The 25,989-nt window shown below is 40.5% G+C and overlaps 3 protein-coding genes and 1 long non-coding RNA gene across 4 annotated transcripts; 1 reads left to right on the top strand and 3 right to left on the bottom strand.

The window, feature by feature from the left end:
- Positions 1 to 1,082: 1,082 nt before the first annotated feature.
- LOC135487736 (zinc finger protein 583-like) lies at positions 1,083 to 2,700 on the bottom strand. Its single transcript, XM_064771805.1, has 2 exons — positions 2,347 to 2,700; positions 1,083 to 2,051 (listed from the first exon to the last, which is right to left on the bottom strand). Exons 1-2 carry the CDS (start codon positions 2,693 to 2,695, stop codon positions 1,582 to 1,584), a joined length of 819 nt encoding a protein of 272 aa, XP_064627875.1. The 5' UTR covers positions 2,696 to 2,700; the 3' UTR covers positions 1,083 to 1,581.
- A 625-nt stretch (positions 2,701 to 3,325) lies between these two features.
- Positions 3,326 to 19,698, bottom strand: LOC135487735 (zinc finger protein 1-like). Its single transcript, XM_064771804.1, has 7 exons — positions 19,549 to 19,698; positions 18,457 to 19,130; positions 17,605 to 18,303; positions 9,742 to 10,025; positions 5,614 to 6,265; positions 4,619 to 5,281; positions 3,326 to 3,565 (listed from the first exon to the last, which is right to left on the bottom strand). The coding sequence occupies exons 2-7, from the start codon at positions 19,102 to 19,104 to the stop codon at positions 3,326 to 3,328; spliced, it is 3,186 nt and encodes a 1,061-aa protein (XP_064627874.1). The 5' UTR covers positions 19,105 to 19,130; positions 19,549 to 19,698.
- Positions 9,933 to 12,139, bottom strand: LOC135487658 (zinc finger protein 233-like). The gene is made up of 3 exons (XM_064771688.1): positions 11,066 to 12,139; positions 10,751 to 10,772; positions 9,933 to 10,629 (listed from the first exon to the last, which is right to left on the bottom strand). Exons 1-3 carry the CDS (start codon positions 11,248 to 11,250, stop codon positions 10,303 to 10,305), a joined length of 534 nt encoding a protein of 177 aa, XP_064627758.1. The 5' UTR covers positions 11,251 to 12,139; the 3' UTR covers positions 9,933 to 10,302.
- A 1,117-nt stretch (positions 19,699 to 20,815) lies between the features above and the next one.
- LOC135487462 (uncharacterized) lies at positions 20,816 to 23,206 on the top strand. Its single transcript, XR_010446857.1, has 3 exons — positions 20,816 to 20,971; positions 22,240 to 22,320; positions 22,713 to 23,206. It is a non-coding gene; the product is annotated as an uncharacterized LOC135487462 (long non-coding RNA).
- The last annotated feature ends 2,783 nt before the right edge of the window (positions 23,207 to 25,989 follow it).

Here is a 25,989-nt window from a genome sequence, read left to right as displayed (position 1 = left end):
TTCTCCAAAATGCTCAACTCGGTGGAATGTGATTTATTTTGTAAAACTTGCCACGTGACTTCATCTGATACGTCACAATAGTTACATAAAATCTATTTATCTTAAGTTTCAATACTAATACTGATTGTATCATCCAGTAACATGATGGGCACAACTAAATACACATTTTTTTCAATATTAACAGAAATACAAATAAAAAAGTCACTGGGAAAACATCCACTAACATGAAATGCAATATATCAGGACCATCAAGTTGATTCTACAAAGGCTCTGTGTCGCAATTAGAATGCGAGGTAGAAATTTGGATTCTGTGTTTGTTGGACTAATATCAGTTCTTCATCAGGAGCAAATATCAATAGCACACTTGAAAGCATGTCACTGAAGTGAATAATGCACTGATAAACAGAGCTATGAAGGTTTACCTCAGCCTTATACATGTAAACTCAAGAAATAACATTTGACAGCCTTTCGTAACATCCCAGTTTTGTCCAAAGAATACTGAAACATGTAAAGTCACATCAATAATGGAAGAGCTAACAGGAATACTGGATGCTTGCTTGATCTACATTTGCTATCATTCAACCCCAGACTTAAGGTACCCTAAGCGTCTTTAGACGGGACACAAAGATTGCGTTTTCAGTTCAGTATTGTATTACAAAATACTACTCAAGGTTGACTTTATCACTAACATGACCAATAAATCTACGATGTAGGTTTGGAAGAACTGGGTCTATAATTTTCAAAGATCTTTCTGTGAATGTCTCAAGATGACACAATACATGAAAGAGATAAGTTAAAAAGCCATTTGAGATTTGGTTAGCCTACGTTCCAGGTGTATCTAAATCTAAGGAGGCCTCCTGCTTCACTTTATGGCGAAGCACATGGCGTTTAAAATCGTAACTATTTTTAAATGATTTCTCACAAAAGGTACACTCAAATGGTCTCTCATCTGAATGAACTCGATTAATATGGGTTTTTAAATTCCCTTTTTGTGAAAATCCCTTGTGACAGAATTCACAAATGTATGGTTTTTCACCTGTATGAATGCGAAGGTGCGTCTCCAATCCATGGCGATCTGAGAACACTTTTTCACAAACGGTGCACTGCAAGAATTTTGATGTCCCAATGTTGAGTACAGCCACATTTTTCTGAAAGAGTAAGACAGAGTACAAGTTAAAGTAAACAGTCCACTCCATTTCAAATAATGTATACATGTAACCCTTCAACATCATTACCACGGTGCCCAATCAAATGAATATACCAGTTGCTGGCCACAATAGACCCGCCTGAATCATTTGTCAAACAAAATTCAGAGGGGCGTATTCCATTACCTACATCCCTCAATTTCACCACAAACAAAGGAACAGGAGGGTCTAAAGTTACTGGAAATCTATTCCGCACCCAGTAGAGTTGCACCGATTGGGCATCGTGGTTACATTGTAACATGGAATACACATAGTTTATTTTGCTGCTGACCCATCTGAAAAGTAACTGTGCTTTTTGAAATGATGTTAAAAATCTTCACAACCAGTGCATACCCTGAACAGATGACCAATGTCCATCACCTAAGGTCATATTACTTCAGCGGGCCTGAGTATCACCACTGCCCTTTATCAACTCAACACTTTGCTGACTTTCCTGAGCCGTATAATGTTTCATCATATGTGTCTTTAGAGCCATTTCAGTACGGAAGCCCTTCATGCACTCAGTGCAAGAAAAAGGTTTATCCAAATGCGTGAATTCATGCTGTTTGCAATCGGAGCCATTTTTGAAGCCTTTTTGACAAAATGAGCACTTGAATGGTGTTTCTCCTGTGTGAATCCGGACATGCCTTTGTAAGTTGCCATACTGGGCGAAACTCCTTTCACAGTATTCGCACACGTATGGCTTCTCTCCTGTATGTGTGCGAATGTGAACCTCAGCAAGCTGCTTGTTTCGAAAAGTCTTACGACAAGCCGTGCACACCCACGGCTTTTCTGTTTTTTCCGGGGACATGTACAGCAGAAAGTTCTGAAAGAAGAGGAAACAAAGTGCCGAATTATCAAAATGTACTTATTTTTGACATTCGATTATACATCTATATAGATTGGGCATGGAAAACCTGTTGTGACCTGGGTCTAGGGATAGATTGATGACAGACCGAGTTTCTATCTTGTAAATTATTTTGGAAATGATTGAATTACCTAAACCACAAAACTTTTCAACCTTGAAAAATATTAGCACATTTTTTGAAGTGTGTACCAGAAGATTTTATCTAAAGAGAAAAGATGTTTATAATTAGTATTGACTCTCCTGCTGTACATGTCCAGATAACCCAGTCCCAATAGTTTGTATCTCAATCTCTTTAATCCTTCTTGTTACAAGTCATAAGTTTCAAATGGTTCTCAAGCCCAGCTATGCTAGCAAATCCTCTCTCACACCGTGGACATCGATGCGGCTTCAACTGATGGTCCATTTCGTGTTGTTTCCAATCTGAACCGTTCCGAAATCCCCGGTCACAGAATTGACACTGATATGGTTTTTCTCCTGTATGAATGCGAATATGACGGCGGAGATTTCCTTCCTGCGTGAACCGTTTCTGACAATGCGAACATTTAAATGGTTTGTCTCCTGTATGTACCCTTGTGTGCACCCTCAATGAATGACCGTCCGGAAAGATTTTATTACAAATGGGACACTGCCAAATTTTTTGCATTTTACACAAAGCCAGAAAATCATCCAAGCCCGATTCTTCCTGAAAGTGGAAAGCAGAGTAGCGTTATTGTAAAATCACTATTTTGGCAGGAAGTTTTTTATAATTTGCAATTTTATCTCATGCAGCATTCTGAGGTAGCACTGAACATGCTAGTATACTGAATAATTTCAATTAATTCTAAATTCAGTGTTCTCTAGAATAATAGGGATTTTTGTTCATTTTTTGCTCCTAAAGCAAATAATGATAACTCACTCACTGTCAAGTGCTACCCAAGAATTTAAAATCTATTGTCATCTCATTTAAAAGAAGAAATTTCAGGTTTTCCTTGAGAATCTGCAGATAAACAAAAGTCACTAATTAATTCCATGCAGTCAAGTTTTCTCTGTTGAACCCTTCCAAAATTTGATGGAAAATATCCTGCAAGAAGTGATTCTACATGCTACATGCTTTGTTTGCACCACAAATTAGACAGTGAAAATTGGGTTTAGTCCCTACCTAAAACTAGTAAAAGCAAGTACGACAATACAGTTCCACCTGACTCTCTGATGGATGGAACAGAGCTGAGGTGAGAACAAGTCATATCGGAATCATGCGACAATACAACTAAACGTGTATTGGCCCCTGCCGAATTCACCGGTCACAATTGTTCAATGAGCTGCTGTGAACTTTAAATCGATGGTATTTCAGAGTCCCCGCTTGAGCAAATGTCATATTACATATTCTACAAGAGTATGGCTTTTCCCCTGTATGGAGCCTCATATGAACGGTCATGTTGTATTTTCGGGCACACATTTGATGGCATAGCTTGCACTTCCATATCTGCTGGCCAGTGGGTGTTCTGGACATTATAACATGTTTCAGGAAGAACCGCTGGAATTAAGCAAAGAGCTGATATTAGGGACAAGAATCCAATTCTCTGTGTGGGATGTATCCCGATGGACAGATTAGTCACTCACAATATGGTCTTACATCAGAAGTGTAATGAAGTGACTCAGAAGAGGCCGAATTTGACTTGGCATGTGTGGAGCTTTCTGGGGTGGTATCAAACATTCTCAAGACCTTGATTTTATCTTCACATGAGCAGTCCCAGGAATAACCAGCTCATCAAACATGCCATGGCTACAACCGGCTAATCGAGGTAGACCAAACTGATCTACCCGTAGAATTTGCTGGTCTGGGTTAAACCAACAGCATGGCAATGGAGCACACAATATTTCATCCTTGTGCTGACTATTTCTCTCTTCAATATATGTTACTCAAAATTCATGCCCAAGTACATGTAACTGAATGTCCAAGGCCCCAATGGGTATGGATTAGTATCTCAGATAAGCTATAGACAAAGCTTTGCTAACCAGTATCAAACGTAAATATAATAGAGGGAAGGTGACATCAGCCAATCAAAAGTAATGCGAGTGATACCCGCACAAATTATATTGTGACGAGTCAAATTTATAATCTGACCGGTAAAATTTTACATGCTTACATACTTACCATTCAATTGGCCATCTGCATACTTATATACAACCCAAATCATGTTTTTTTAAGGAACTTAGTGTAAGGCCCAAAGTAAGCATGAACCAAAAATTGCCAACATCTAAACATCAAAATTAACTCTCCACATCATTTCTGATGAATGCATTCCAGAAAAGAGCTGCGTGGCTTTAGAAGGGACAACAGGAAATCTACAGAAGTAGGTGAACTCAATGAAATACACGCAACAGCTCGTTTTTTGTTTTCGACTGACAATGCTGCACCTATCTCTGGCACTGAATATGTTGGCACTGATGAATTCAGGATTTGCTGTGGTTTGTGCCATCATCTGGGGCTGTTCATTTCGTGCAATTCACCCAATTTTGCAGATTTCTGTATTACTTCTTTTTGCCACCCAGTCTCACTAAGTGACACAACTAAATTTATCCCTACCTTTGAATCACCTCCACTGTCCTGTGGCATTGCCCCAGGTACTGACATCAGCCCCTGACCCTCACTTGTCCCAGAACTTGCACCAAACCCTTGACCAATTTGACTACTTTCACTAGTCTCTGGCGACCCCGACATGCCAGATGCAGGTCTACAACTAACTGACTTCATTTCGGTATCAGTCCCAACCACACCTGGAGTGTCCATAGACTCATTCGCATCCTCGGACACAGACAACGGAAAGAAAACCTCACTTTGGTCAGCATGATCAGGCGAGGAGGAATGACTTGGTTCAACTGGTTCCTGTTTTGGAAATATAGGCTGACTGAGAGAAGCGTTCGATTCATTCGGGTGATTTGGTCGAAATCTCTTTGCTCTTCTGGATCGATTGCCCCATAATTTTTGATTAGGATTGTGTAATATAGAGGTCTCTGATCTTGAATAGTTAATACCATCACTAGCACCTTGATTTAAACTTATTGGAAGATCCATTTGAGAACTTGACATGATGTGACAGTCCTGTTCAATCAACTGGTGCTGTCTTTGTGCCTGTTTCTCGACTGCAGATATAATGGATGACAGACCGGTGTCCTTTTGTTCAACAGAGAGGGCGAGACTTGGTGGAGAGTTTGGAAAGTCTGTCGCTGAAGACGTCACGGGCGACCCCTGGAAGTAAAAGAGGCTTGATATAGTAAAGGCAGGTACAAATACAATTCATCTGTAGAATGAACATGTGTGTATACCAGAAAATGGGCTTTATTTTCAAATCAAGTTGAGTAACTTTAGCACTACACAAATTTCAACTATGAAGATTTTCAGAGCCCAAAATCTCCATCTCCATCACAATTTCAATTTCTCATCTATAAAACGAAAAGTCCAAAGACAGCACATGCACATAACCATTAAGAGATAAGGCAACCTCGCTTATGAATTTCAGATGTAACCCAGCTCCCCAGCTGCAAACAACTGCAGTGTTTTCAACTGAAATTTGTCCTTACTGATTTCGGTTTGTCCTTAAGTGCTCTTCTTGTTATTTCATGTGCGCTCCTTTCAAGCAGCAGGGCGTGTCGATCCATCTCAGACTGTTCCTTTAATTCCATGTTCTCCCGCATCAACTGTGACTGTAACTTTTTCAACAAATTGTCCTTAATTTGTAACTGCTCTTCCCTGATAGTCAATTCAGACTTTAACCGTTCGATATCTCCACGATATCGAATCAATTCCGCATGCTTGTCTAATAAATCTGCTCGCGAGTTTTCCAACAGTTCCATATGGTTTGTCAAGTCAGACTGGACTTGCTTCAACTGTGTCTCAGTCACAGAATGTTCAGACTGTACTTTTAACAACAACCGCTCCTTCCCATGCATATCGTCCTGCAACTTTAAAAACTCTTCAGAATCTAGCGATAAAGACTTCATCTCTTCGATCTGTTGCTTACGCGTATCGACTTCTTTCTGTGCAATCTCTACAGCGTTTTCCTTCACCATCAGATCGGCCTGATATCTGGTTAGGTAGCTGAATAGATCAGCCCAAGCTTTTGTAAGGATTGATCCTTTCCGGTGCAGTTCTGCCTGCATGTTAGGAAATGGGTTTGCGCTCTCTTCTTGAGATTCTGGCATGTTTCCGTTCTTCATCTGCAGAGCACCGTCTCTGAAATAAAAAGTGAATAAGACGTACAATTAATCACCAAAATCATTCAGTTCCTCCTATATCAAGAAGCGGTAATGTCATGCGAGTGCCTAATAGCGACTCTACCTACTACTGTAGGCTTATTCAGACTATCCTCTCAGCTATCATAGCCATCCTCAAACAGACCCCCACATACTTATACATTTTGATTTGATTTACATACAGGTTATGCAGAAACAGTGTATCTTCATTCAAAAAAGTGCCAATTCCACCACTTTGCCAAAGAACAATTGCACATTCTTACCGATTATAAATCAATACATTTGCGGGGTATACAGATACTCTATCATCATAGGGAAAGCATATAAGAATCGTCCGTAATTACTGTTTTATTGCACCAATTATTTTTTATTTTTCTGAAGACAGCCATATTTAGAGAAACGTAAGGAGATTCGTAGTTGAGAAAATGATACTGAAGACAGCCACGCCCACTTTCTTTGGTTGTGTCTAAGTTACTCTAAGATTTGTCTGGTTGTACCAGTAGTGCATTGGCTTTTACTTAACTTGAAATGAGACGTTAGGTACATAGAAGATCAAAATAAATTCAAATTTGTTTGGGAGCAGTGTTTGTTGTCACAACCACAGGATATGGTCAACAAAGACAAAGTCACAACCAACTTCATCTTACAGCATGTATTAACAATGATGCTCTCTATAAAACATCCCTGCTATAAACGTAAGAGTTTGATAACTCAATGCTATGGATATTTACAATTAGACTAGTCACAACTGGAAAAGCTTCAAAACCAGTGTAGTTGTCAAAACTAGTTCAGACATTGGAAGGGTGTATACAACCTCTGTGGTTAGAGGAAGTAGGCGCTGTTGTCTCCAATGGGTTGTGAAACTCGATCTCTATCAGTCGAACTAACACACTGAGGGTTGGCAGGGAAAATCTGATCTCCACATGAGGGACACTGAGTGAAATATCAGCAAGTTCACAGCCCAGATGAGATAAAAAATAACACAACAATGAATTTTTTTTAATGTAATTATTAAAAATCTGGTAATTTTCATACAGTATTCAATCAAATACAACACAGTGACAATGTAGTAATATTCTAACACCAAGGTCTCTCAAGTCAAGCCCACAGCACATCATGTCAATATCTAGGGCATAAAATACTCTCATGGCAAAATGAAGGCCCAGCTACTACATATAATTTTGCATTACATTTGATAATACAGTTCCAAACTTCACATTTTTTTAAGTCAGATCAACATGGCAAATACCGAGAGCATTTCAATAAACAGATTAGTCTGATGTCTTCTATGCTAAGGATAAACTTGAGGTGCCCTTGACCTATAATTTTTTATTTACAAAATATTAACTGATACATAAACAAACGATAAGAGAAGACCAGAGTTACTGCCAGGCAAGCTCTGATGGTGATATAGATCCTGTTTAGAGAGAGTGATAACATGATAGCAGGAATCCATAAGGAACTTTGTCATACATTCATTCAACACAATGCTTCTTTACATTCAACACAGTGCACATCTGCACAAGAAATAAAAGTTTGGTACATATGAACACAAATGGTCAGCTGGAACTATTGACAAGACGAACAGCTCGTAATGCAACAACACGAAAACCCCTACGGTGGATGTACACAAACCTGAGAAAATGTTGAGCTATACTCGCGACATATTGGTGCTGGTTCAGAGCCAAAAATGCCACTTAGAGCACCATGACTATAGCTAGATGGAATACATTTTGAAGGCCCTCATGCTCAGGGAGCGGTGATGGGCCATCGGAAATAGACAACAGACCCCCCCTAAAATTTGCCCCTACAATTCAATAACCCATTTCTAGCAAGTCTGTCATACAGAGACCCATAACCAGATATCAATTTGAATCACCACACTGATGCTGGAAAATAAATGAGAAAGAACATATTCTTTCATTAAAGCCTCTAACTTTCAAAGAGATGAATTTATGACATAAAATTGCTGAAAAAAAGTTACAGGCTAGGCTGACAATGATCTGAAAAGAAATTGGTTTACTGCAGGTGACTTCTTGACATGGACCAACATGTGGGACCTCAGGCCATAACCACGATTAAAACCTTTTCCACAAATAGAACAAACAAATGGTTTCTCTCCTGTGTGGATAATCTGATGTTGCTTCAAATTATCCTTGCGAGTGAAACATTTTCCACAAACATCACACCGATGTTGTGTCTCTCTTTTGTGAGTTAGCATGTGAAATTCAAGGTTGATCACCAATGTGTTGCAGATTTTGCAGAAGTGCTTGTTGTCCATATCTTCAGTATCGATATCACCTTGAAGCATACTACTACCAGGATAATTTATGACACCCCCTTGGAGTCTTCTAATCTGAAAAGAGTCAAGGATAAACCAATTGAATTTTATAGTGATACACTTCTTTGTCCTTTCAAATGCAAAGAATCGTTATCTGCCTGACAATATTTTTGTAATAGCCTTCTTAGATGCTGTCTGGAAGAGAAGAATTCACCATATGATATATAAATCATTCTCTGTGATTACAATAAAATAATGTGTACTCCTCCCCACTCAAGATTTCAACTTTGGCTGCACTCTTCGTTCAATGAGCAATACAGAACAGAGATAAACTGTACCGAATCATAAACACACACCCTCCTCACAATCCAAAGACAATCTAAAGACAAGTTAGATGTACATTTGACTCCAATCAGACTTCTTCCAGAAAATAACAGGGGGTCAGGCAGGATATATTGCATCAAATGGTTAGAACCTTTGACTTGTACTTCAATTAAAGAAGCCTCACAACTTCAACCTCAAAGACCACCGATGATCACAGCAAGATTTCTTGAACCAAAGACCAATAAGACATTACAAAGAATTTAGACAGAATGATTCCTGAGATGGATGACCATGTGCCCTTTCAAATTACTTCCTTGGTTAAAACCTTTCCCACAAACACTACAAACATATGGTTTCTCTCCTGTGTGGATCATTCTATGATGCTTCATATTACCCTTGTGGGCAAAACGTTTTCCACAAATATCACATGCATGTGGTTTCTCTCTTGTGTGAGTCAGCATATGGGCCTTGAGATCATCGGAGACTCGTCTGCAGATTTGACATAGCCGACCATTCTGCGGTGTCCTCGAATCCTTCAGAAACACACTTTCACCATGCTGATTTGGCCGAAATGGCTGATGCCTCAAAGCCCTGTCATGAATTCTTTGGACACCAAACTGAAAAGGATCCAAAAAGAGGTTTTGTTACCAGATATCACAGTTACCAAAGACCGATGAGATATTTGCCAAAATATAACATGAATGTAACTCAAACTCCAACAATGCATGGATATCATCACAGACCTTCAAATAACAAAACAGATGCAATGCACATCAAGTTATGTCTCTGAAGTGTTCTTCTATATAGTCAATAACTTTATTGTTAAAAAATGGACGACTGGGTTAAGTTACAGACATGTTTTTAGATGGACCACCATATGCACCCTCAAATTACTGCTCTGATTAAAACCTTTCCCACAAAAAGAACAAATATATGGTTTCTCTCCTGTATGGATCATCCTATGTTGTTTCAAGTTATTCTTCCTGTCGAAACGTTTACCACAAAAGTCACATGCATGTGGTTTCTCTCTTGCATGAGTAAGCATATGGGCCTCGAGATCATTGTAGGCTCTTCTGCAGATTTGGCAGAGTTGGCAGTGCTTGGAACCCTTCTCGTGGTTTCTCTCGACACCAAACTGAAAAAGATTTGACAAGAAGTTTTGTTAATGACTTGGAACTATAATTGTGCCTGGAATTAGTTTTGAGAACTTGATCATTTCTAGGCTAAAAAAACAAAACTGTTGCTACAATATCAACATAATCCTTTCCTGAAAATAATGAAACAATGACGTTTAAGAAAAACAACCAAAGTTGAATCAGAAGCAAACAGAATAGAACCCAACAGTTTCTCAACTCCTTCCTATCACATACACTGAATCGAAACAAAACATTTGTTAGTTTCTTTCTAAGAGATCACAGTTTCAGATGGACCATCATATGGCCCTTTAAATTGCTGCCTTGATTAAAACCTTTCCCACAAATGGAACAAACGTATGGTTTCTCTCCCGTATGGATCATTCTATGATGCTTCAAATGAACTTTCTGGACAAAACGTTTCCCACAAAAATCGCACTCATGTGGTTTCTCCTTCACGTGAGTAAGCATGTGGGCGTCAAGATCACTGAAAACTCTCTTGCAGACTTGACAGAGCTGTCTGTGCCGGAATGTGGCCGAGTCCTCCAGAGAAACACTTTCACCATGTGGAATTGAACCCCTCCAATGCATTCTTCTGACACCAAACTGAAAAAAATCAAATGGAAAGGCTCAGAAAGTTAACCTTTCTTTGAGTTGTCTATGGATAAGTTCTTTCTGTGCTAAAAAAACATCACAGTAATTTTTGTGCAGCAACAATGAATCTTGCCATCATTTGAATTCCTTCGCCACTAAAAGAAGACACATTCTCTGCCTGAAAAACAAAAAAATATGACATTTGTGAAAAGTGCCTGTTGCAACAAAATCACACCAATAATCACAATGTCTCTGACACAACATTTTGGACAGACAAAGACTAACATATGTGACAATACGAAACAGAGCTAATAAACCAGCCAACACCAAATAACCCCAATAGCACTTGCAGAAATTTGCCACAGTTTGAATCTGCCGAAGAACAACCTCATGAAAGGTCCACGTTAATATCCTTGAGTGTATCAAATGGAGGTAAAAAACCTGTCACTTAATATGAACCAGCATATGGCACTTCAAATGGGCATTTTGAGTAAATCCTTTTCCACATATTTTGCATTTAAATGGTTTCTCTCCAGTGTGGATGCGAATGTGCCTTTTCAGATCGCTACTTTGTGAGAAGGTTTTCTCACAAATATGACAAGTATGAGGATGACCTCCAGTATTTGACTTCATTCTGACATTACGATTTCCTACATTGGGAGAAATGAATCCTTGGACGAGATTTTGTTCCAACAATGCTGCTCTTGACTCCAACTGAAGCTGTGGCCACAAGAACTGCAAGTAGAAGAATAAATTTTGCAGGTCAGATACTGAGTTGATTATGTTGAAATCAAAATTGCAGAGGAATACAATGCTCTCATCAGAGTTCTGTGAATACCTCAGACGTTCACCTACAATGCATACTAACCAGTGCCAAACAAGTTACTCCATCGCTAACACTATGTTTCCCATGAGCTGGTCACCCCTACATTTGTTCACTGGCATCCTATCTCTATGTACTATCACCCACTATCAACTCAAGAGAAACATACTTTCGTCAGAGACAAAAAGAACATCCAGAGACTGAGAACTTTCAACGACATTTTCCTCTTTTTGGGTTCACGGAAATCTAGAGAGAAAACACTCAACATGCATCCTATGCAAACGCATAGAACTTGAATGGATTTGTATGTGTTTCTTCAGATTACTTTTCTGCGAACAAGTTATATCAATCACATAACAGACATCCAAACGGGGTCCTCCTAAATTTGACAGGCAGAGTTCAACATTACCAGGACTCATAGGTGGAAAGATGAAACGTGGGTGCTGCATTCAAACTGTACAAACAAAATCAGCAGGAATTCGTTACTTCTAAATGTTTATTAATATTAGATAAATGTACATAATCAAAGTTTCAATGAGTCACCTCAAGTGAAATTGACAAGATGCAGGTGAAATGTACAATGTCCACACCAATTCAATCATATGATTCCATCCTACTCAAATATGAATTATTTCAAAATGTTCCATTAGAGTAAACATGTACCTACTAGAACTACCCAAGTAATATAAGAGATAACCACATTCTCCCTTTAAAAGTCAAGTTTCATGTGAGTCATTTGATGTCTGTTGAGACTACTTTCAACAGAAAATCTTTTTCCACAAATTCCACAAGCATATGGCTTCTCTCCTGTGTGGACCCTCAAATGTCGTCTCAACTCCCAGTTAGTCATAAATCCTTTATTGCATACAGAACACACATGACGTCGTTCTCCTGAATGATGGATCCTATTATGATGCAGAGAAAGGTTCCATGAAGATCTAGCCTGATAATCACACTGTGGACATTTCCATTGTTTCTGTGAAGTCTTAAAAGAAATCTGCAAGATATAATGATACGAAAGATCAGTTGTGTTATACTCATAACACTCCCATCATCTATTTCTTTACTGAAGAGAAAACTGCAAAAGAAGATGTATTTTATTTTCTTTAGTTGCCATCTTTCGTGCCTACGTCTTCTGTCTCATATATATCAACCACGGGCAATGCTTGTGACTAAATATCCTCCCCGAAAAGTACATCCTAGTCCTTGCTCAACTTGTTCCATGCTAAAAGTTAGGTCTCATATGAGTAACCAAGTGTGACTTCATGTTGCTTTTGATTGAAAATCTTTTCCCACAATAATCACATGAATATGGTTTCTCTCCAGTATGGATACGTAGATGTTGGGTTAAATTCCAGCTAGTATTAAATCCTTTATTGCAAACCGGACACGGATACGCATCTTTTCCAGAGTGAATCCGAACATGAGGTGCGAGACTGGCCAGAGATTTTGCTACAAAACCACACACAGGACATCGCAGCCGTTCTCTTACTGTTTCACTGTTATGAGAAATCTGCAAGACATAAAGATATGGAAATCAGTGCCGGGATTTTGGCCATAAATGCTTTTGAGCGAACATTTTGACAAGTTTCAAGAGAAATTATCAATGCGAAATCTTTTTATGAAGGAACACAATAGTCAATGTTGTAGCACTGCCCTAAAAGTTAAAGTTTCATATGAGTCAATGTGTCTTCATATATTGCTTTCGCTTGAAAATCTTTATCCACAAATATCACATTCGTTTGGTTTTATCTCCTGTGTAGACCAACATATGTTGCTTCAGAAGCCAATTCGTATCAAATCCTTGATCGCAAAGTGAGCACGGATAGGGATCCTTTCCAGAATGAATCCACAATGTGCAGCAAAATTTGCTTTGGACTTCGCAGCAGCACCAGTCCTCAAGCCGTCCTCATATCACTGAACTGTAATGAGAAATCTGCGACATACAAACATCTTGAACTCAGTTGTGTGATTTTTTATTGACTGCTTTTTCAAATTTTACAAATTTCAAAAGAAGAACAATCATGCAATACATCAACACAAAGTGTGACTCCAAACTGGAGTCACACTGCATAAAACATACTGCGCCATGTTGATACATGAACATTTACATATTTTAAAAGTCGACACAAGTCATACAAACTTATTGTAAATATACAAAGTCAAATAACTCTGAAAAGTTTCATCACCTATACACCTCTCAAATATCACGGCAAGTGACACAATCATGATATAATGACACACCATCAATGACCCCATATCTTGCTTTTCTATTCCCAAAACATATCAAATCTGTCAATCGATCCTATTCTACAACATTGCCTATGTTTTTGGATTTATATGGACCACTTGGTGTCCAACCACCGCATCCTTCCTTGCAAAACGTTTCCCACATGTGTTGCACTCAAATGGTTTCTCTCCGGTATGGAGAAGAGTATGCCGCTGCATGTGACCCTTCTGTGCGAATCGCTTTGGGCAAGACGGACATTTGTAAGGACGTTTATCAATCCGAAGAAGATCAGTGTGAAGCCGCCTGAGATGAGCCTCAATGTGTTGGATAAAGACACTTTTGTGACACATTTGGTTGCAAGCAGCACACTGACACATTCGACTGCCAGGATGCTCGTTCAAGTGGACGGTTAAATCAGCGATGTCCTGGGATGTTTTGCCACAAACCATACACTTAAGTGGATTCAGGGACAGTACGAACTGGAAGAGAAGAAGCAGAGATGACTCATGAGACTTCTGGAAAACTTGAGAACTGAACTCCAAAAGGTCAAGGAGACAACTTTGTTATCTTATAATTCTGCAAAAAAGACACATGCGTGAAATAGATGTTGTGTGTTGCAGGATCAAATGTTCATGCTTGCTATTTCGTGGATGCATGGATGATGGTGGTCAGCCAGGCCCAGGAATGGAATCAGAATTAAGACCAAGAGGTGGACTATGACAGTATATACGCTTCCAATAAATGCCAAAATAGTTCCCTAACACATGCAAAAACTTTGAGATTAGTTCAATAATCCAAGGAATTTGTGCTGCAGATGTGTTACTTGATGTGACTTCAAGTTTCCATTGGTTGTAAACTTCTTTCCACAAGTATTGCATGAAAATGGTTTCTCTCCTGTATGAATACGGAAATGTCGAGTGAGATCCTTTTTATATTTAAAGACCTTTTTACATATTAAACACTGATTTTTTAGTGAGCCCTGTGCTTTTAGGTTGTCTGGATTGGGAAAAGCTGCTCCAGAGTTAAAGAATGTCTGATAATTCCTTGCTGTCTTCAACTGGTCCAACTGCAAACAAAAAACAAAGAAAACTCTATCAGCAAACATATTTCACCAGCATACTATTAAATCAGTGGGGCTGTCAACTAAACTGTACACTCTTGTTCAATGCTCCAAAGACAAGCTCTAAAATGAAGAAAAGCAAGAGGTGAATTATTATAAAATCACTTTTTAATTGGTTTTCAGTTTTCAGTCAGTTTACAGATTTCAATACAAGTCATAATACAAAAAAAACAATGGTTAAAATTCTAACTAAAAATAATTCTAGATACATGTGCAAGAGGTCGTAAATCCGTAGGTAATTGGAAAATTTGCTCATTATCAATTGGTGGTCGACAAATTCTGTATTTGATGCCAAAGTTGATAATGTTTGTTAATTGAGATGAAATTTTTCTTGAGTCTTAAACTGGGGCTTGACAAGCACTTGGAAAATCATAGAAAAAACGCCCAGAAAGTTCTCTGTTTACAGCAGTGGCATGATGACCATAGAACAAGATCTACAATTTAAAGAAAATGAACTAAAACTTATTTGCATGATTTAGTATAGTGTTTTACAGACTAAGGTAGTTAAAATTCTACTTTAATTTCACTACAAAATGAGATAACGATTGCAATACATGTTCTACAACTAAATGTTAATATCTTTGGTGCCTGAAAATAATTGAGGCCACCTTGTAAGATACAATGCAAGTACAAAATTGATATTAGTGAAGAGATATTCAGTCATGTGTGTTCTCCTGTATGGCACCTCTTGTGAAATCATAGGACTCCTTTGTTGACATATACGCTTGAGAGAGATTTGTGAAAACACACGTCACTTATGTGTATTGTCACCTAAAGATACCACTTATGTCCAAATCATACAAACTGTACATTCATATGAGTGATTTTATGGATACGAAGGTTACATTCGTGCACAAACGTTTTCGAACAAATATTGCAAGCATAAGGTCTCTCTCCAGTGTGGGTTTTTATGTGGTTTGAGAGTGAGATTTTCTGAATGAAACCTTTACCACATTCTTTACAAACGAATGGCTTCTCACCAGTGTGGGTTCGGGTATGATGCTTTAAGGCAGTGGTCCCAGAGAATAACTTGGAACAGTAAGAACACTTCAAACGCTTTTTAAGGCTATCAGATAGCATGTGCTGTTGAAGAGCAGTTGCAGTGTTGAACTGGCCAGATCTCTGTATGAAAGGATGAGGCACTGCAGTCTGGAAAACACAGAATAGTTCTTTAAGAACAGAGATCACAGAATAATTTCGTTCAACAGATGTTGGCATGTTGAGTTATGTATTCTACTGGTCGAGGCTGAAACAAAGAAATGTAGTGTGATTCCTATGAATATGATCCAAGAATGAGTTATAGTCAAAAAACATCAACCCCACTCAGTCCATAGGGTGGTCAAAAGAGGTCATAAGCCCAATAAGAGTCAATATTGAGGCAGCACATCCACTGCAGAAAGAAACTGACAAATCTTCACGAGTTCAATCCTTTTCAACTAAAAGACACTCCAAGACTATCAAATTCATGTGGAGAAGTCGACATTTACCAACTCATCCTTCAAATCTTATAGCGTACAACTGAATTTCGCCTGATCTGTCTGCTAGTGCTACCCAAATGCGAACAAAGACGTGCATGTGGCCTGTCCTCAAACTTAATAACAGCTTTTCTTTTCTGCAATGATGCATCGTTCTTTACTGGTTCCAATAAGATGGGTTTTCTGCAATGTGTGTACTCTACAGAATGATACATGTACCTTGCAGTACAAGCTACTGTAGGAGTATTGCCACGAGACTCAATTCCTGTAGCACTGCCTAAGTACAATGTCTACAATATGACTGTATCTTTCTTTTTTTCCCCTGCAAACAAATGTTTTTGAAATCACATGTGGCCAAAAATGGCCATGCGATAATTTGATACTGGTCACACTAAGGCGAATGGCAAATATCTCATATCGGCAAATATCACAAATCAGCTACATTTATGTTACATTTCATCTGATCATATCATATATCTCAAAACATGCATCATGGAAAAGATGGAACAAACTGTGTGTTTGGAAACAAAGACTCAAATGTCTCTGGCGTGACAATACCTACATGACCTTTTGTTAGGAAGTATGAGTACATGTATTCTGGAAATTCACTGTCTTTTGTACAAAGTCACAACTCTATTAATAGAATTCTGAAGGGAGACCATGAACTTTTTATTCAAGGTTCTCTTAAAAGAACAAGAAGCTTAGCCTTTTGGTGCGAAGGAAGGGAGCTGATCAATGGGCACCCAGTCGCTTTTTTATGGAGCAGACAGCCAAAAAGGCTGCATTTTTCATCAATGCATGTTCCATAAATCAAGCTAACATTTAAAAAAAACCAATGGAGGACCCCCAGCTAGTAGATCAAGCTTGGCTAAATGGATGAGGCCTAGATTCTTGGAGACCTGTTTGACATGCTGTATACCACCCTTCTTTATATTGGAAGTCTAGGTCTCTACGATAATCAGCTGATGATGATGTTTTGAGGGAAGTTGGAGAATGTCACTGTGACAATCTGAAAATTCGTAGTCGATAGAGCTAAGTTTCATTGAATGTCACTACACCAAAACATGGTGCAAATTTCAAATGATTTGATATCATAAGTTTCAAACATTTCTTAGCACATTTTTTTACCTCTTACATGTCTTACCGATATGACAAAGCTTTTTTTAAATTATGCCTATCTTCAAAGTTAGTTTATAAGGCAACTTTTTCACCTATAAAATGCATCTTTTGAATGATTGAAAGAACCTTATATCCAAGACATCAAATCACTGATTCTCATTACAACCAAGACTTCCAATACCTACTTAATTTAAGGTGGAAATTCTTAACTGATCCCTACCTTTCCTTCAGCTCCTTCTTGTGTTGATCCCCCAGGTGACATGCTGCCACCAGGTGACATTCCCGTACTTGGAATAGGCCCTGATATGGGCACAGGGGGCCCCTGATTACTGTCACTTGTCCCAGAACTTCCAGCTGTTTCAGGCATATATAGTCCTGATCCCTGCATTTCAGCATCCGAGTGGTACATAGCACCAGCAGATGTGTCAATGCATGCTTTTGAGTCCTCCTCACCTTGTGAGACACTTAATGGAAAGAAGGTATCACTGGCACTGGCAGATGTGGCAGTAACATTGAAATTGTCACTCTGTGCGTACGATTCTTGGAAGGTAGGACTAGGAGGCAACTGAGTAGGTGTTCGTGGCTGTGGAACCTGGCGAGGTGAAATGGCAGAGGGAGATGGCATAGACCATTGTTGCTGTGGTTTTGTAGCAGTTGGCATTGGTTGAGAACTTCTTGAAAGGTCTGGGAAAGTGTCAGAACTTACAGCTGATAAGCAAGGCATAGCACTATCCTGGGTGGTGGAATGAAATCGTTTGGCTGGCAAGTCTAAATCCATTCCAGACGGACGTTTGCCTCGACTCTCAGCTACAGAAATTATCCTGGAAAGGCCAAAATCTGTTTGCTCGTCAGAAAGATCTAAAGTTGGAGGGGAATCTGGAATCTCTATCACAGTTTGCACAGCACTGGCAGATGGTTTCTGAAAAACAACAAAGATACCACTCAGTGTGATGAATCATTGGTAAAGATCACAGCTGGGCTAGTTTACTAAATTCCTGCTCAAGTTCAGTACAGATCTCGATTGAAATTGTAAAATCTACATTCTGCATTATGAGTGGACTTGTATACTTACTAATTTTTCACGGAGTGTTCTCTTGGTGAGTTCATGGGACCTTCGTTCTATTTCAAGGGTTCTTTCCTTCAGCTCCAACTGCTCCTTCAGTTCAGCATTTTCTTTCATCAACTGATTTTGTAACTTTCTCAATAAATTGTCTTTTATTTGAATTTGTTCCTGTTTTATAGTCAGTTCAGATTTTAAGCGTTCTAAGTCACCCCTGTTGCGCACAAGTTCTGATTGTCTATCTAAAAGATCACATCTGGCTTTTTCTAAAAGTTCCATGTTGCAGTTCAAGTCTGACTGCACCCTTCTTAACAACTGCTCTTTCACAGAAAGTTCTGATTGTGATTTGCTCAGCAGTCTTTCCTTGGTTCGAATCTCTTCTTGTAATTTTTCTACCTCCTCATTCCCTGCTTCCACCATTGGTTTCATTTCCTCTAATTGTCTTTTACGCACATCAATCTCCCGTTCAGCTATTTCAACAGCATTTTCCTTCACCGTCAGCTCTGCCTGATACTTTGTTATGAAGCTAAACAAGTCTGACCAGGCTTTGGTCAGAACAGCACCTTTGCTGTGCAGCTCCATCTGCATAATTTCCGATGGGCTGCTCTCTTCTTGAGATTCTGGCATCGACATTGTACATGTACCATCCGTGTCCTTCATTATCAACGCAACATCAACAATTTGACCTAAAAAATAATACCAAAATCATAGTCAGGCACTCAAATAATAGCGCTTCGACACAAACTGTCCAACATCGAACTGCGTCAGTGGACATCAAAGTCTTCTTGGTGAGGGAATTGATCGAAAACGACGTCGTGGCCAATTGTCTGAACTGTAGTCTCGGTTGTCGGTAAGGTATTAAAACAATACAATCCCCCGTCTGGACCATGTACATGTGTCCATCTGATCCTCAAGTACAATACCTAATATAGTATTAGTAATGTAATAGCCTAGCCTAGCCCTAGCCGGTACTAGTATGTATAGGCCTACTATAGTGCAAGTGGGTGGCGGGTAGGCCTCATATTATATAAATCCTGCCTTTGCTCAGAAACAAAGCCAAGGCACGTTCACCACTTTTCACACAAAAATAAACTATTATCTTACCGATTACTTTGAAGAAAGGCCTGAAGTATTTAGTGGCGTGTTCATTGGCTTTAAAGAATGCAAGAATACGCCGAAATAACGGTTTTGTAATGCAACATTTGCAATTTTGCCCATTTCGGGCTTATTGGCTGATCATCACTGGTCCCCCAATTCTGCGGTAAGTGGTAGTGTTCATGGCGCATGCGTTGACGAACTTGTCCTCCCAAGACCTAATAGGTGGCAGCATAGACATTTGACCTGCAACGCACCTGGCGATCGCACGCGCCTGAAACGTAAGGTCTCGTTAGGGAGTTTTTCCCAAATGTGCGCGATGATGACGTGCCCCATTAACAGGACGTAACATATTTTAAAATGCGTTACCAAAGTGAATGCATGAGGACAACCCATTTGTATCGTATATCACTGGAAACGCCCGATTCCCCTGATTCTGCAGGATGTTAAACCGGGCATTTTATTTCTTTAAATAAATCATAAGCGTCGCATTTGCTCCAAGCTCTGTTCACCATCCCAAATGGCAATAATATTGCCAATTGGGCCGGACAATCACGAAAACCCCCAAATACTATACATTTCTTCCTAAATAATTCTTACAGTGACCATTCTCCCATGAACGACAGTTGGTTACGCTACACAAAAATCAAAAAAAAAACGAGGGTCAACCATTGAACTTTTGAGATATGTTGAAGTTTGCACAAATCAGCGAAAAACGCACCAACTGGCACTGGACGGCATTTCAACACGGGGCAACGCACATCCCAAGTTCAGTGTACAGTAGTACACATACGTCGGCAACAACAGTAAATGCGTTGTTTCTTGTTAGCCGCCTATTGAGTAGCGCTCTATAGGTTTCAGAAACTCAAAAAAAACATGTCTTTGCCGAGACAACTACTGTGAGGACCGAGAAATCAATGATTTTAGGAACTACGGTTAGGGCTTGGCCGCGCATGAATACAGAAAAACCTCCCTACTGAGACCTAAGTAGGGTCAAACCCATGGGAGTAATGCCGAGAGAATTTGCACCACATGTATGCATTTACAAACTTTGCCCTTCCCAGTTCTTCGTAACGCTTGCGAAACCTGGCTTGTATATATTTCTATGGCCATATAGCTCCGTTCATGTGCATGTTATGCAATAGCCCAGACCCACATTTGACAATACCATCCAATTGGTCTAATGACATAACAATACAAGTTGGCGCTAAAAGCCGCCGGCCTGTCTTTCGCGGGGTAGAGGAATAGTGCCCGGATGGTGTAACGTCAAATGTATTGTCTTTGGCCATGATCGGTCTCGGTTGATTTGAACGCAAGTCAGTTGGTGTGTGAGTGAACTGCGCAGAACATCGCTGGAAAACTTTTTTCCGATTTCAAAGGTAAAATTCCCTTCAACATTTCGGAAATCAAGTTAAAAGAGCTGCAGCAGAAGGTAGGGCCCAGTATCTATGATTAATAATTGTTTGAATTGGTTTCAACAGGTTTTTATTGCTGTACTAAAAGTCATGCAGTCGAGCCGAGAATGACCTGCGCAGGTTAGAAATTTCAGTCGCAAATTCACGGTAAGGCAGGACTTATGTGCATAACTGGAAGGCTTTTGACCTCCAAACCTTGTCATATGATTTTTCAAAAATGCTTTAAATTTAAACAATCATTCACTTGGCTCCACTATCCCGACTGTGGTGTAGCACCCGACTGTAACTGGCATGAATAGGGAATACGCTGGTTATGGATGTCAGATCGTGGTTCCTTGACAATTGCAAACAATTTCACACTGGACGTAACCCACACGGCGACACCAAGGACCGCTGGCTGATCTATTGATATGTTCGTAGTAGGGTGTCAAAGTCGGGGAGACGAAGAGCCACTCGTCTCTTGTAGGGGGTTTATTGAAAGTGTTTGCATTTGTTAGCCTATAAACACAAGATTTTAATCCTTCAGTCCCGTGTTTGGCGGAGAAACTAATCTTACAGAAGGCCCAGTCATATTTCGTCATTGACGGTATCTCTGGGAGGCCCTGTGTGCCGTTGATCCAATATTCATTGAGGCTGTTGGAGAGACTTCTTGTCTAAACAGTACCATTCCGCCCCCTCTAAGGCATACAATGGTAACTTATACACAATATTTTAATCCCTGTCTCGGGTGTCTTTGAGAGAGCTGATCATACACAATTCCCAACCTACTCGTCAGCCAGCTGACAGATTCCCTGGGTCGAACGTGTTACTGTGATGTTTTCGAAGAGATACTTGTGGCTGTTGGTGAGACTTCTTGTCAAAACAGTACCATTCTGCCGCCTCTAAGGCATAGAGTGGTAACTAATACATTAACTGCGAAATGAACGCAGGTTGAATACAGTGAGTTAATCATTCAAACAATATCAAATGTAACCATGATGATACTTTTTACTGGGTGACCCATGCCTGTGGGATGTTTGATCCAACATACTTTGAGGCGGTTGGCGATCATTCTAGTCTATTGTTTGCTAGCATAGCGCCTCTTGTGATTTAATGGTAAGGAGGCATACCAAAAGCGGTCAGCATGTTATTGCCAAGGAAGTAGATTCGGTAATTCTATTCAAACTTGGATTGTGATTTGCTAACTGAAACTTTGGCCTTGTTGGAAAGTATGGTAAGGAAATCTTGATTTTTATAAACATGACCCTGAAATCCACCTTAACCTTGATCTGTCTCATAATTTCAGAGGCTTAGTCCAAGGATGAGTCCGATCCACGAGATGTGAGAGGATGAGTGCCCAGCAGTCCTAGGCCAGCAGCTCAAACCGGTAGGAATAGGTAGAATCCGTACATAGAAAACAACTTCTGCTAGAATGAGAAAAAGTCCCCCTGATGCAGTTAATGGTATTTCGCCGTGCAAGCAAAAGAAACAGCTAGCCAAATGAGAAACAGGGGTGTCTAGTGATGGTCTGTTCGATAGACTCATCAGGCTGATAAATGCAATCCGTGTACAATCATTTGGCCACGCAAATAACGTACTGCAGAACAAATTCACATATTAGATGGGGAGACTGATCGTTGGGGCATACCAAATACAAATGACGATTGAATAATTGTTTCTATTCTCCCAAATCTGCAAGTCTGCTCCCAGTTGCGCTAGAATAAGTTTTGAACTAACTATCCATAACCCTTATATCGATATATTTTCTTTCATCTTCAGAGGGATGGACCGACTCCCTTCCCGCGGCTGAACCCGGCATCCTACCATCGATGTATACAAGCCACCTGTCCTACTTCTACCGGCATCGTGACTAGTCCTCCATGGTGACGAACAGTAACTCTGGACAGTGCTTATAAATCAGGATGTATAGATGTAACAGAAATGAACAAGGATAGAGTATTCCGTAGAGAGTTTTCGCAAAAGAGTAGGGACAATCCAGGATGAATGAGTGTACATGTAACAGTTTTAAATACCCTAAGATATAGTGTTCTGGGGACTGATGAATATATTATGCGCATTAATCTCTTAGGTGTTGATGTACACCAACCAACAGGGGAGGACTTGTTGCCAGAGGGACATTTCCTACAACTCCACTGGAATAGAAATCCTACCTAACTGTAGCGCCACCTGTTCCCACATGTGGTGCCCACGTACAGATTGTCTTTAGAATATATCTTTTTGTAAAACCTTTTCATGATACTTGACCAATGTATCAGGACGTTGAATATCTAAATTTGTCCTAAACATATCAAATAAAGAATGATAGTTTCACAATCAGTGTTGTTCTTTGTACTACCGTCAGAAGGGTCTATTCCTGAGCCAGGACAAAGTTTGGTGCGTCTTTCCCGGGTGATAACGCCTTTCAAAAACCAATGGGCAACAGCAGCGCCCCTGTGGCGTGTTGGGTACTTTTTCTGAGACACCGCAGGAGGGAATGTACACAAATCTAGCCCGTCTTCTCAACTGTCACAACCAGCGACACTAGTGACAGTGACCAACCAGCTGATGACATCCTGTAAACCCGACCTCTCCCACAGGGTCACTGCAGTCTGTATTTGTCCCCAATATTCGGTAGACTCTTTCACCAGTCTCCTCAAGCGGGGTCATTTTTAATTTTAAGTAATCGGGTAGTTCCTTCTTTTAGCTCAGATGGCGCCAGCTGAGTCCTGTCAAAATCATTGCCCTCATCAGTGGCAGGATCTTGGGGTCATTGCGCACGGGATGCTATGAACGGACGTCTGTCGGGATGGGGATCATCTCATACAGCATACTTGATTACTAGTAAATAGTATCATGTTTTTTAAAAACTTTTTCTTTATTTCTTACCACAAGTGTCCTTTTGAATTAGCCCAGATAGCAAAGAATGTGGGCCCAATATGGGTATTTGAATGGGCAATACAATTTGTAAGGTCTCCTCCCTGGTTGTGACTGTCACAGAGCTAATTCTGCCTCTGTGCTACTTGTCCTCAGAAAGACCATGACACTTTGGTTGTGTAATCAGTTGTGAAGTTGTCACAACCTCCTCCCCCTGACAGAACTCTTACAACTGAAGACAACACAGAAAAGCAATGGCAAGAATAATCTTTTACAATTTTCTTCTATATTTCTTCTATATTGATGGTCAGGTAGTGCACCAAGGTTCCGAGCTAGGCATCACGGAGCGAGTTAGTCAAAGGTTGTGACAGAAGTGTATCTTTGACTAATACATGTCCTGGCCCAGACTGTGACTGAGACAGAATGGTCAGGTAGTGCACCAAGGGTCCGAGCTGGGCATCGCGGAGCGAGTTAGTCCAAGGTTGTGACAGAAGTGTATCTTTGACTAATACATGTCCAGGCCCAGACTGTGACTGAGACTGAATGGTCAGGTAGTGCACCAAGGTTCCGAGCTAGGCATCACGGAGCGAGTTAGTCCAAGGTTGTGACAGAAGTGTATCTTTAACTAATAAATGTCCTGGCCCAGACTGTAACTGAGACAGAATGGTCAGGTAGTGCACCAAGGGTCCGAGCTAGGCATCACGGAGCGAGTTAGTCCAAGGTTGTGATAGAAGTGTGTCTTTGATTAATACATGTCCTGGCCCAGACTGTGACTGAGACAGAATGGTCAGGTAGTGCACCAAGGGTCCGAGCTAGGCATCACGGAGCGAGTTAGTCCAAGGTTGTGACAGAAGTGTATCTTTGACTAATACATGTCCTGGCCCAGACTGTAACTGAGACAGAATGGTCAGGTAGTGCACCAAGAGTCCGAGCTAGGCATCACGGAGCGAGTTAGTCCAAGGTTGTGACAGAAGTGTGTCTTTGACTAATACATGTCCTGGCCCAGACTGTGACTGAGACAGAATGGTCAGGTAGTGCACAAAGGGTCCGAGCTAGGCATCACGGAGCGAGTTAGTCCAAGGTTGTGACAGAAGTGTGTCTTTGACTAATACATGTCCTGGACCAATGCTCTGACTGAGACAGAATGGTCAGGTAGTGCACCAAGGGTCCGAGCTAGGCATCACGGAGCGAGTTAGTCCAAGGTTGTGATAGAAGTGTGTCTTTGTCTGATACACGTCCTGGACCAATGCTGTGAGTGAGACAGAATGGTCAGGTAGTGCACCAAGGGTCCGAGCTAGGCATCACGGAGCGAGTTAGTCCAAGGTTGTGACAGAAGTGTGTCTTTGACTAATACATGTCCTGGTCCCAGACTGTGACTGAGACAGAATAGTCAGATAGTGCACCAAGGGTCCGAGCTAGGCATCACGGAGCGAGTTAGTCCAAGGTTGTGACAGAAGTGTGTCTTTGACTAATACATGTCCTGGCCCAGACTGTAACTGAGACAGAATGGTCAGGTAGTGCACCAAGGGTCCGAGCTAGGCATCACGGAACGAGTTAGTCCAAGGTTGTGACAGAAGTGTATCTTTGACTAATACATGTCCTGGCCCAGACTGTAACTGAGACAGAATGGTCAGGTAGTGCACCAAGGGTCCGAGCTAGGCATCACGGAGCGAGTTAGTCCAAGGTTGTGACAGAAGTGTGTCTTTGACTAATACATGTCCTGGCCCAGACTGTGACTGAGACAGAATGGTCAGGTAGTGCACCAAGGGTCCGAGCTAGGCATCACGGAGCGAGTTAGTCCAAGGTTGTGACAGAAGTGTGGCTTTGTCTGATACACGTCCTGGACCAATGCTGTGACTGAGACAGTATGGTCATTTCACAGCAGGGCATGGGTGAGTTTGTCCAAGGTTGAGACAGAAGTGTGTCTTAGGCTGTGACTGAGACAAAATGGTCTGGTGGTGCAGCAAATTTCACAGCTTGGCAACATGGGCTGAACTACAGTCTGCAGGCATGGCAGGAGAGGGAAACAAGAGGCTAAATACATTGAACCAATTTTTTTTTATTCTTTACACTTGTTCAAGAAATACATTTACGCTCGTTTTAAGATTTGTGCAATCTACCTGCAGTGAGGTTTGGTGATACAGACTTCAAACTTTCCAGTACATTTTATCACAGGTACTTT

Source organism: Lineus longissimus, chromosome 5, assembly GCF_910592395.1.
Source record: "Lineus longissimus chromosome 5, tnLinLong1.2, whole genome shotgun sequence".
Lineage (NCBI taxonomy): Eukaryota > Metazoa > Nemertea > Pilidiophora > Heteronemertea > Lineidae > Lineus > Lineus longissimus.
Note: the sequence above shows the minus strand (reverse complement) of the source record. Positions and strands in the feature narration are given on the sequence as shown.

Excerpts from the sequence above, each read along its gene's own strand:
- LOC135487736 (XM_064771805.1), bottom strand. The coding sequence starts at position 2,695 with ATGCAAAAAATTTGGCAGTGTCCCATTTGTAATAAAATCTTTCCGGAC. Across the intron at positions 2,052-2,346 it reads GACTTGTAACAAGAAGGATT|TACATTTTGATAATTCGGCA; the intron begins AAAGAGATTGAG and ends GTCAAAAATAAG.
- LOC135487658 (XM_064771688.1), bottom strand. The coding sequence starts at position 11,250 with ATGAAGTCAAATACTGGAGGTCATCCTCATACTTGTCATATTTGTGAG. Across the intron at positions 10,773-11,065 it reads CATATGCTGGTTCATATTAA|TGGCGAAGGAATTCAAATGA; the intron begins GTGACAGGTTTT and ends GTCTTCTTTTAG. Across the intron at positions 10,630-10,750 it reads GCGAAGGAATTCAAATGATG|TTTGGTGTCAGAAGAATGCA; the intron begins GCAAGATTCATT and ends GATTTTTTTCAG.
- LOC135487735 (XM_064771804.1), bottom strand. The coding sequence starts at position 19,104 with ATGAAGGACACGGATGGTACATGTACAATGTCGATGCCAGAATCTCAA. Across the intron at positions 6,266-9,741 it reads GTCCATCTAAAAACATGTCT|AGACGGTGCTCTGCAGATGA; the intron begins GTAACTTAACCC and ends TTTTTATTTCAG. Across the intron at positions 5,282-5,613 it reads TTAAGGACAAACCGAAATCA|GGGTCGCCCGTGACGTCTTC; the intron begins GTAAGGACAAAT and ends TTTTACTTCCAG.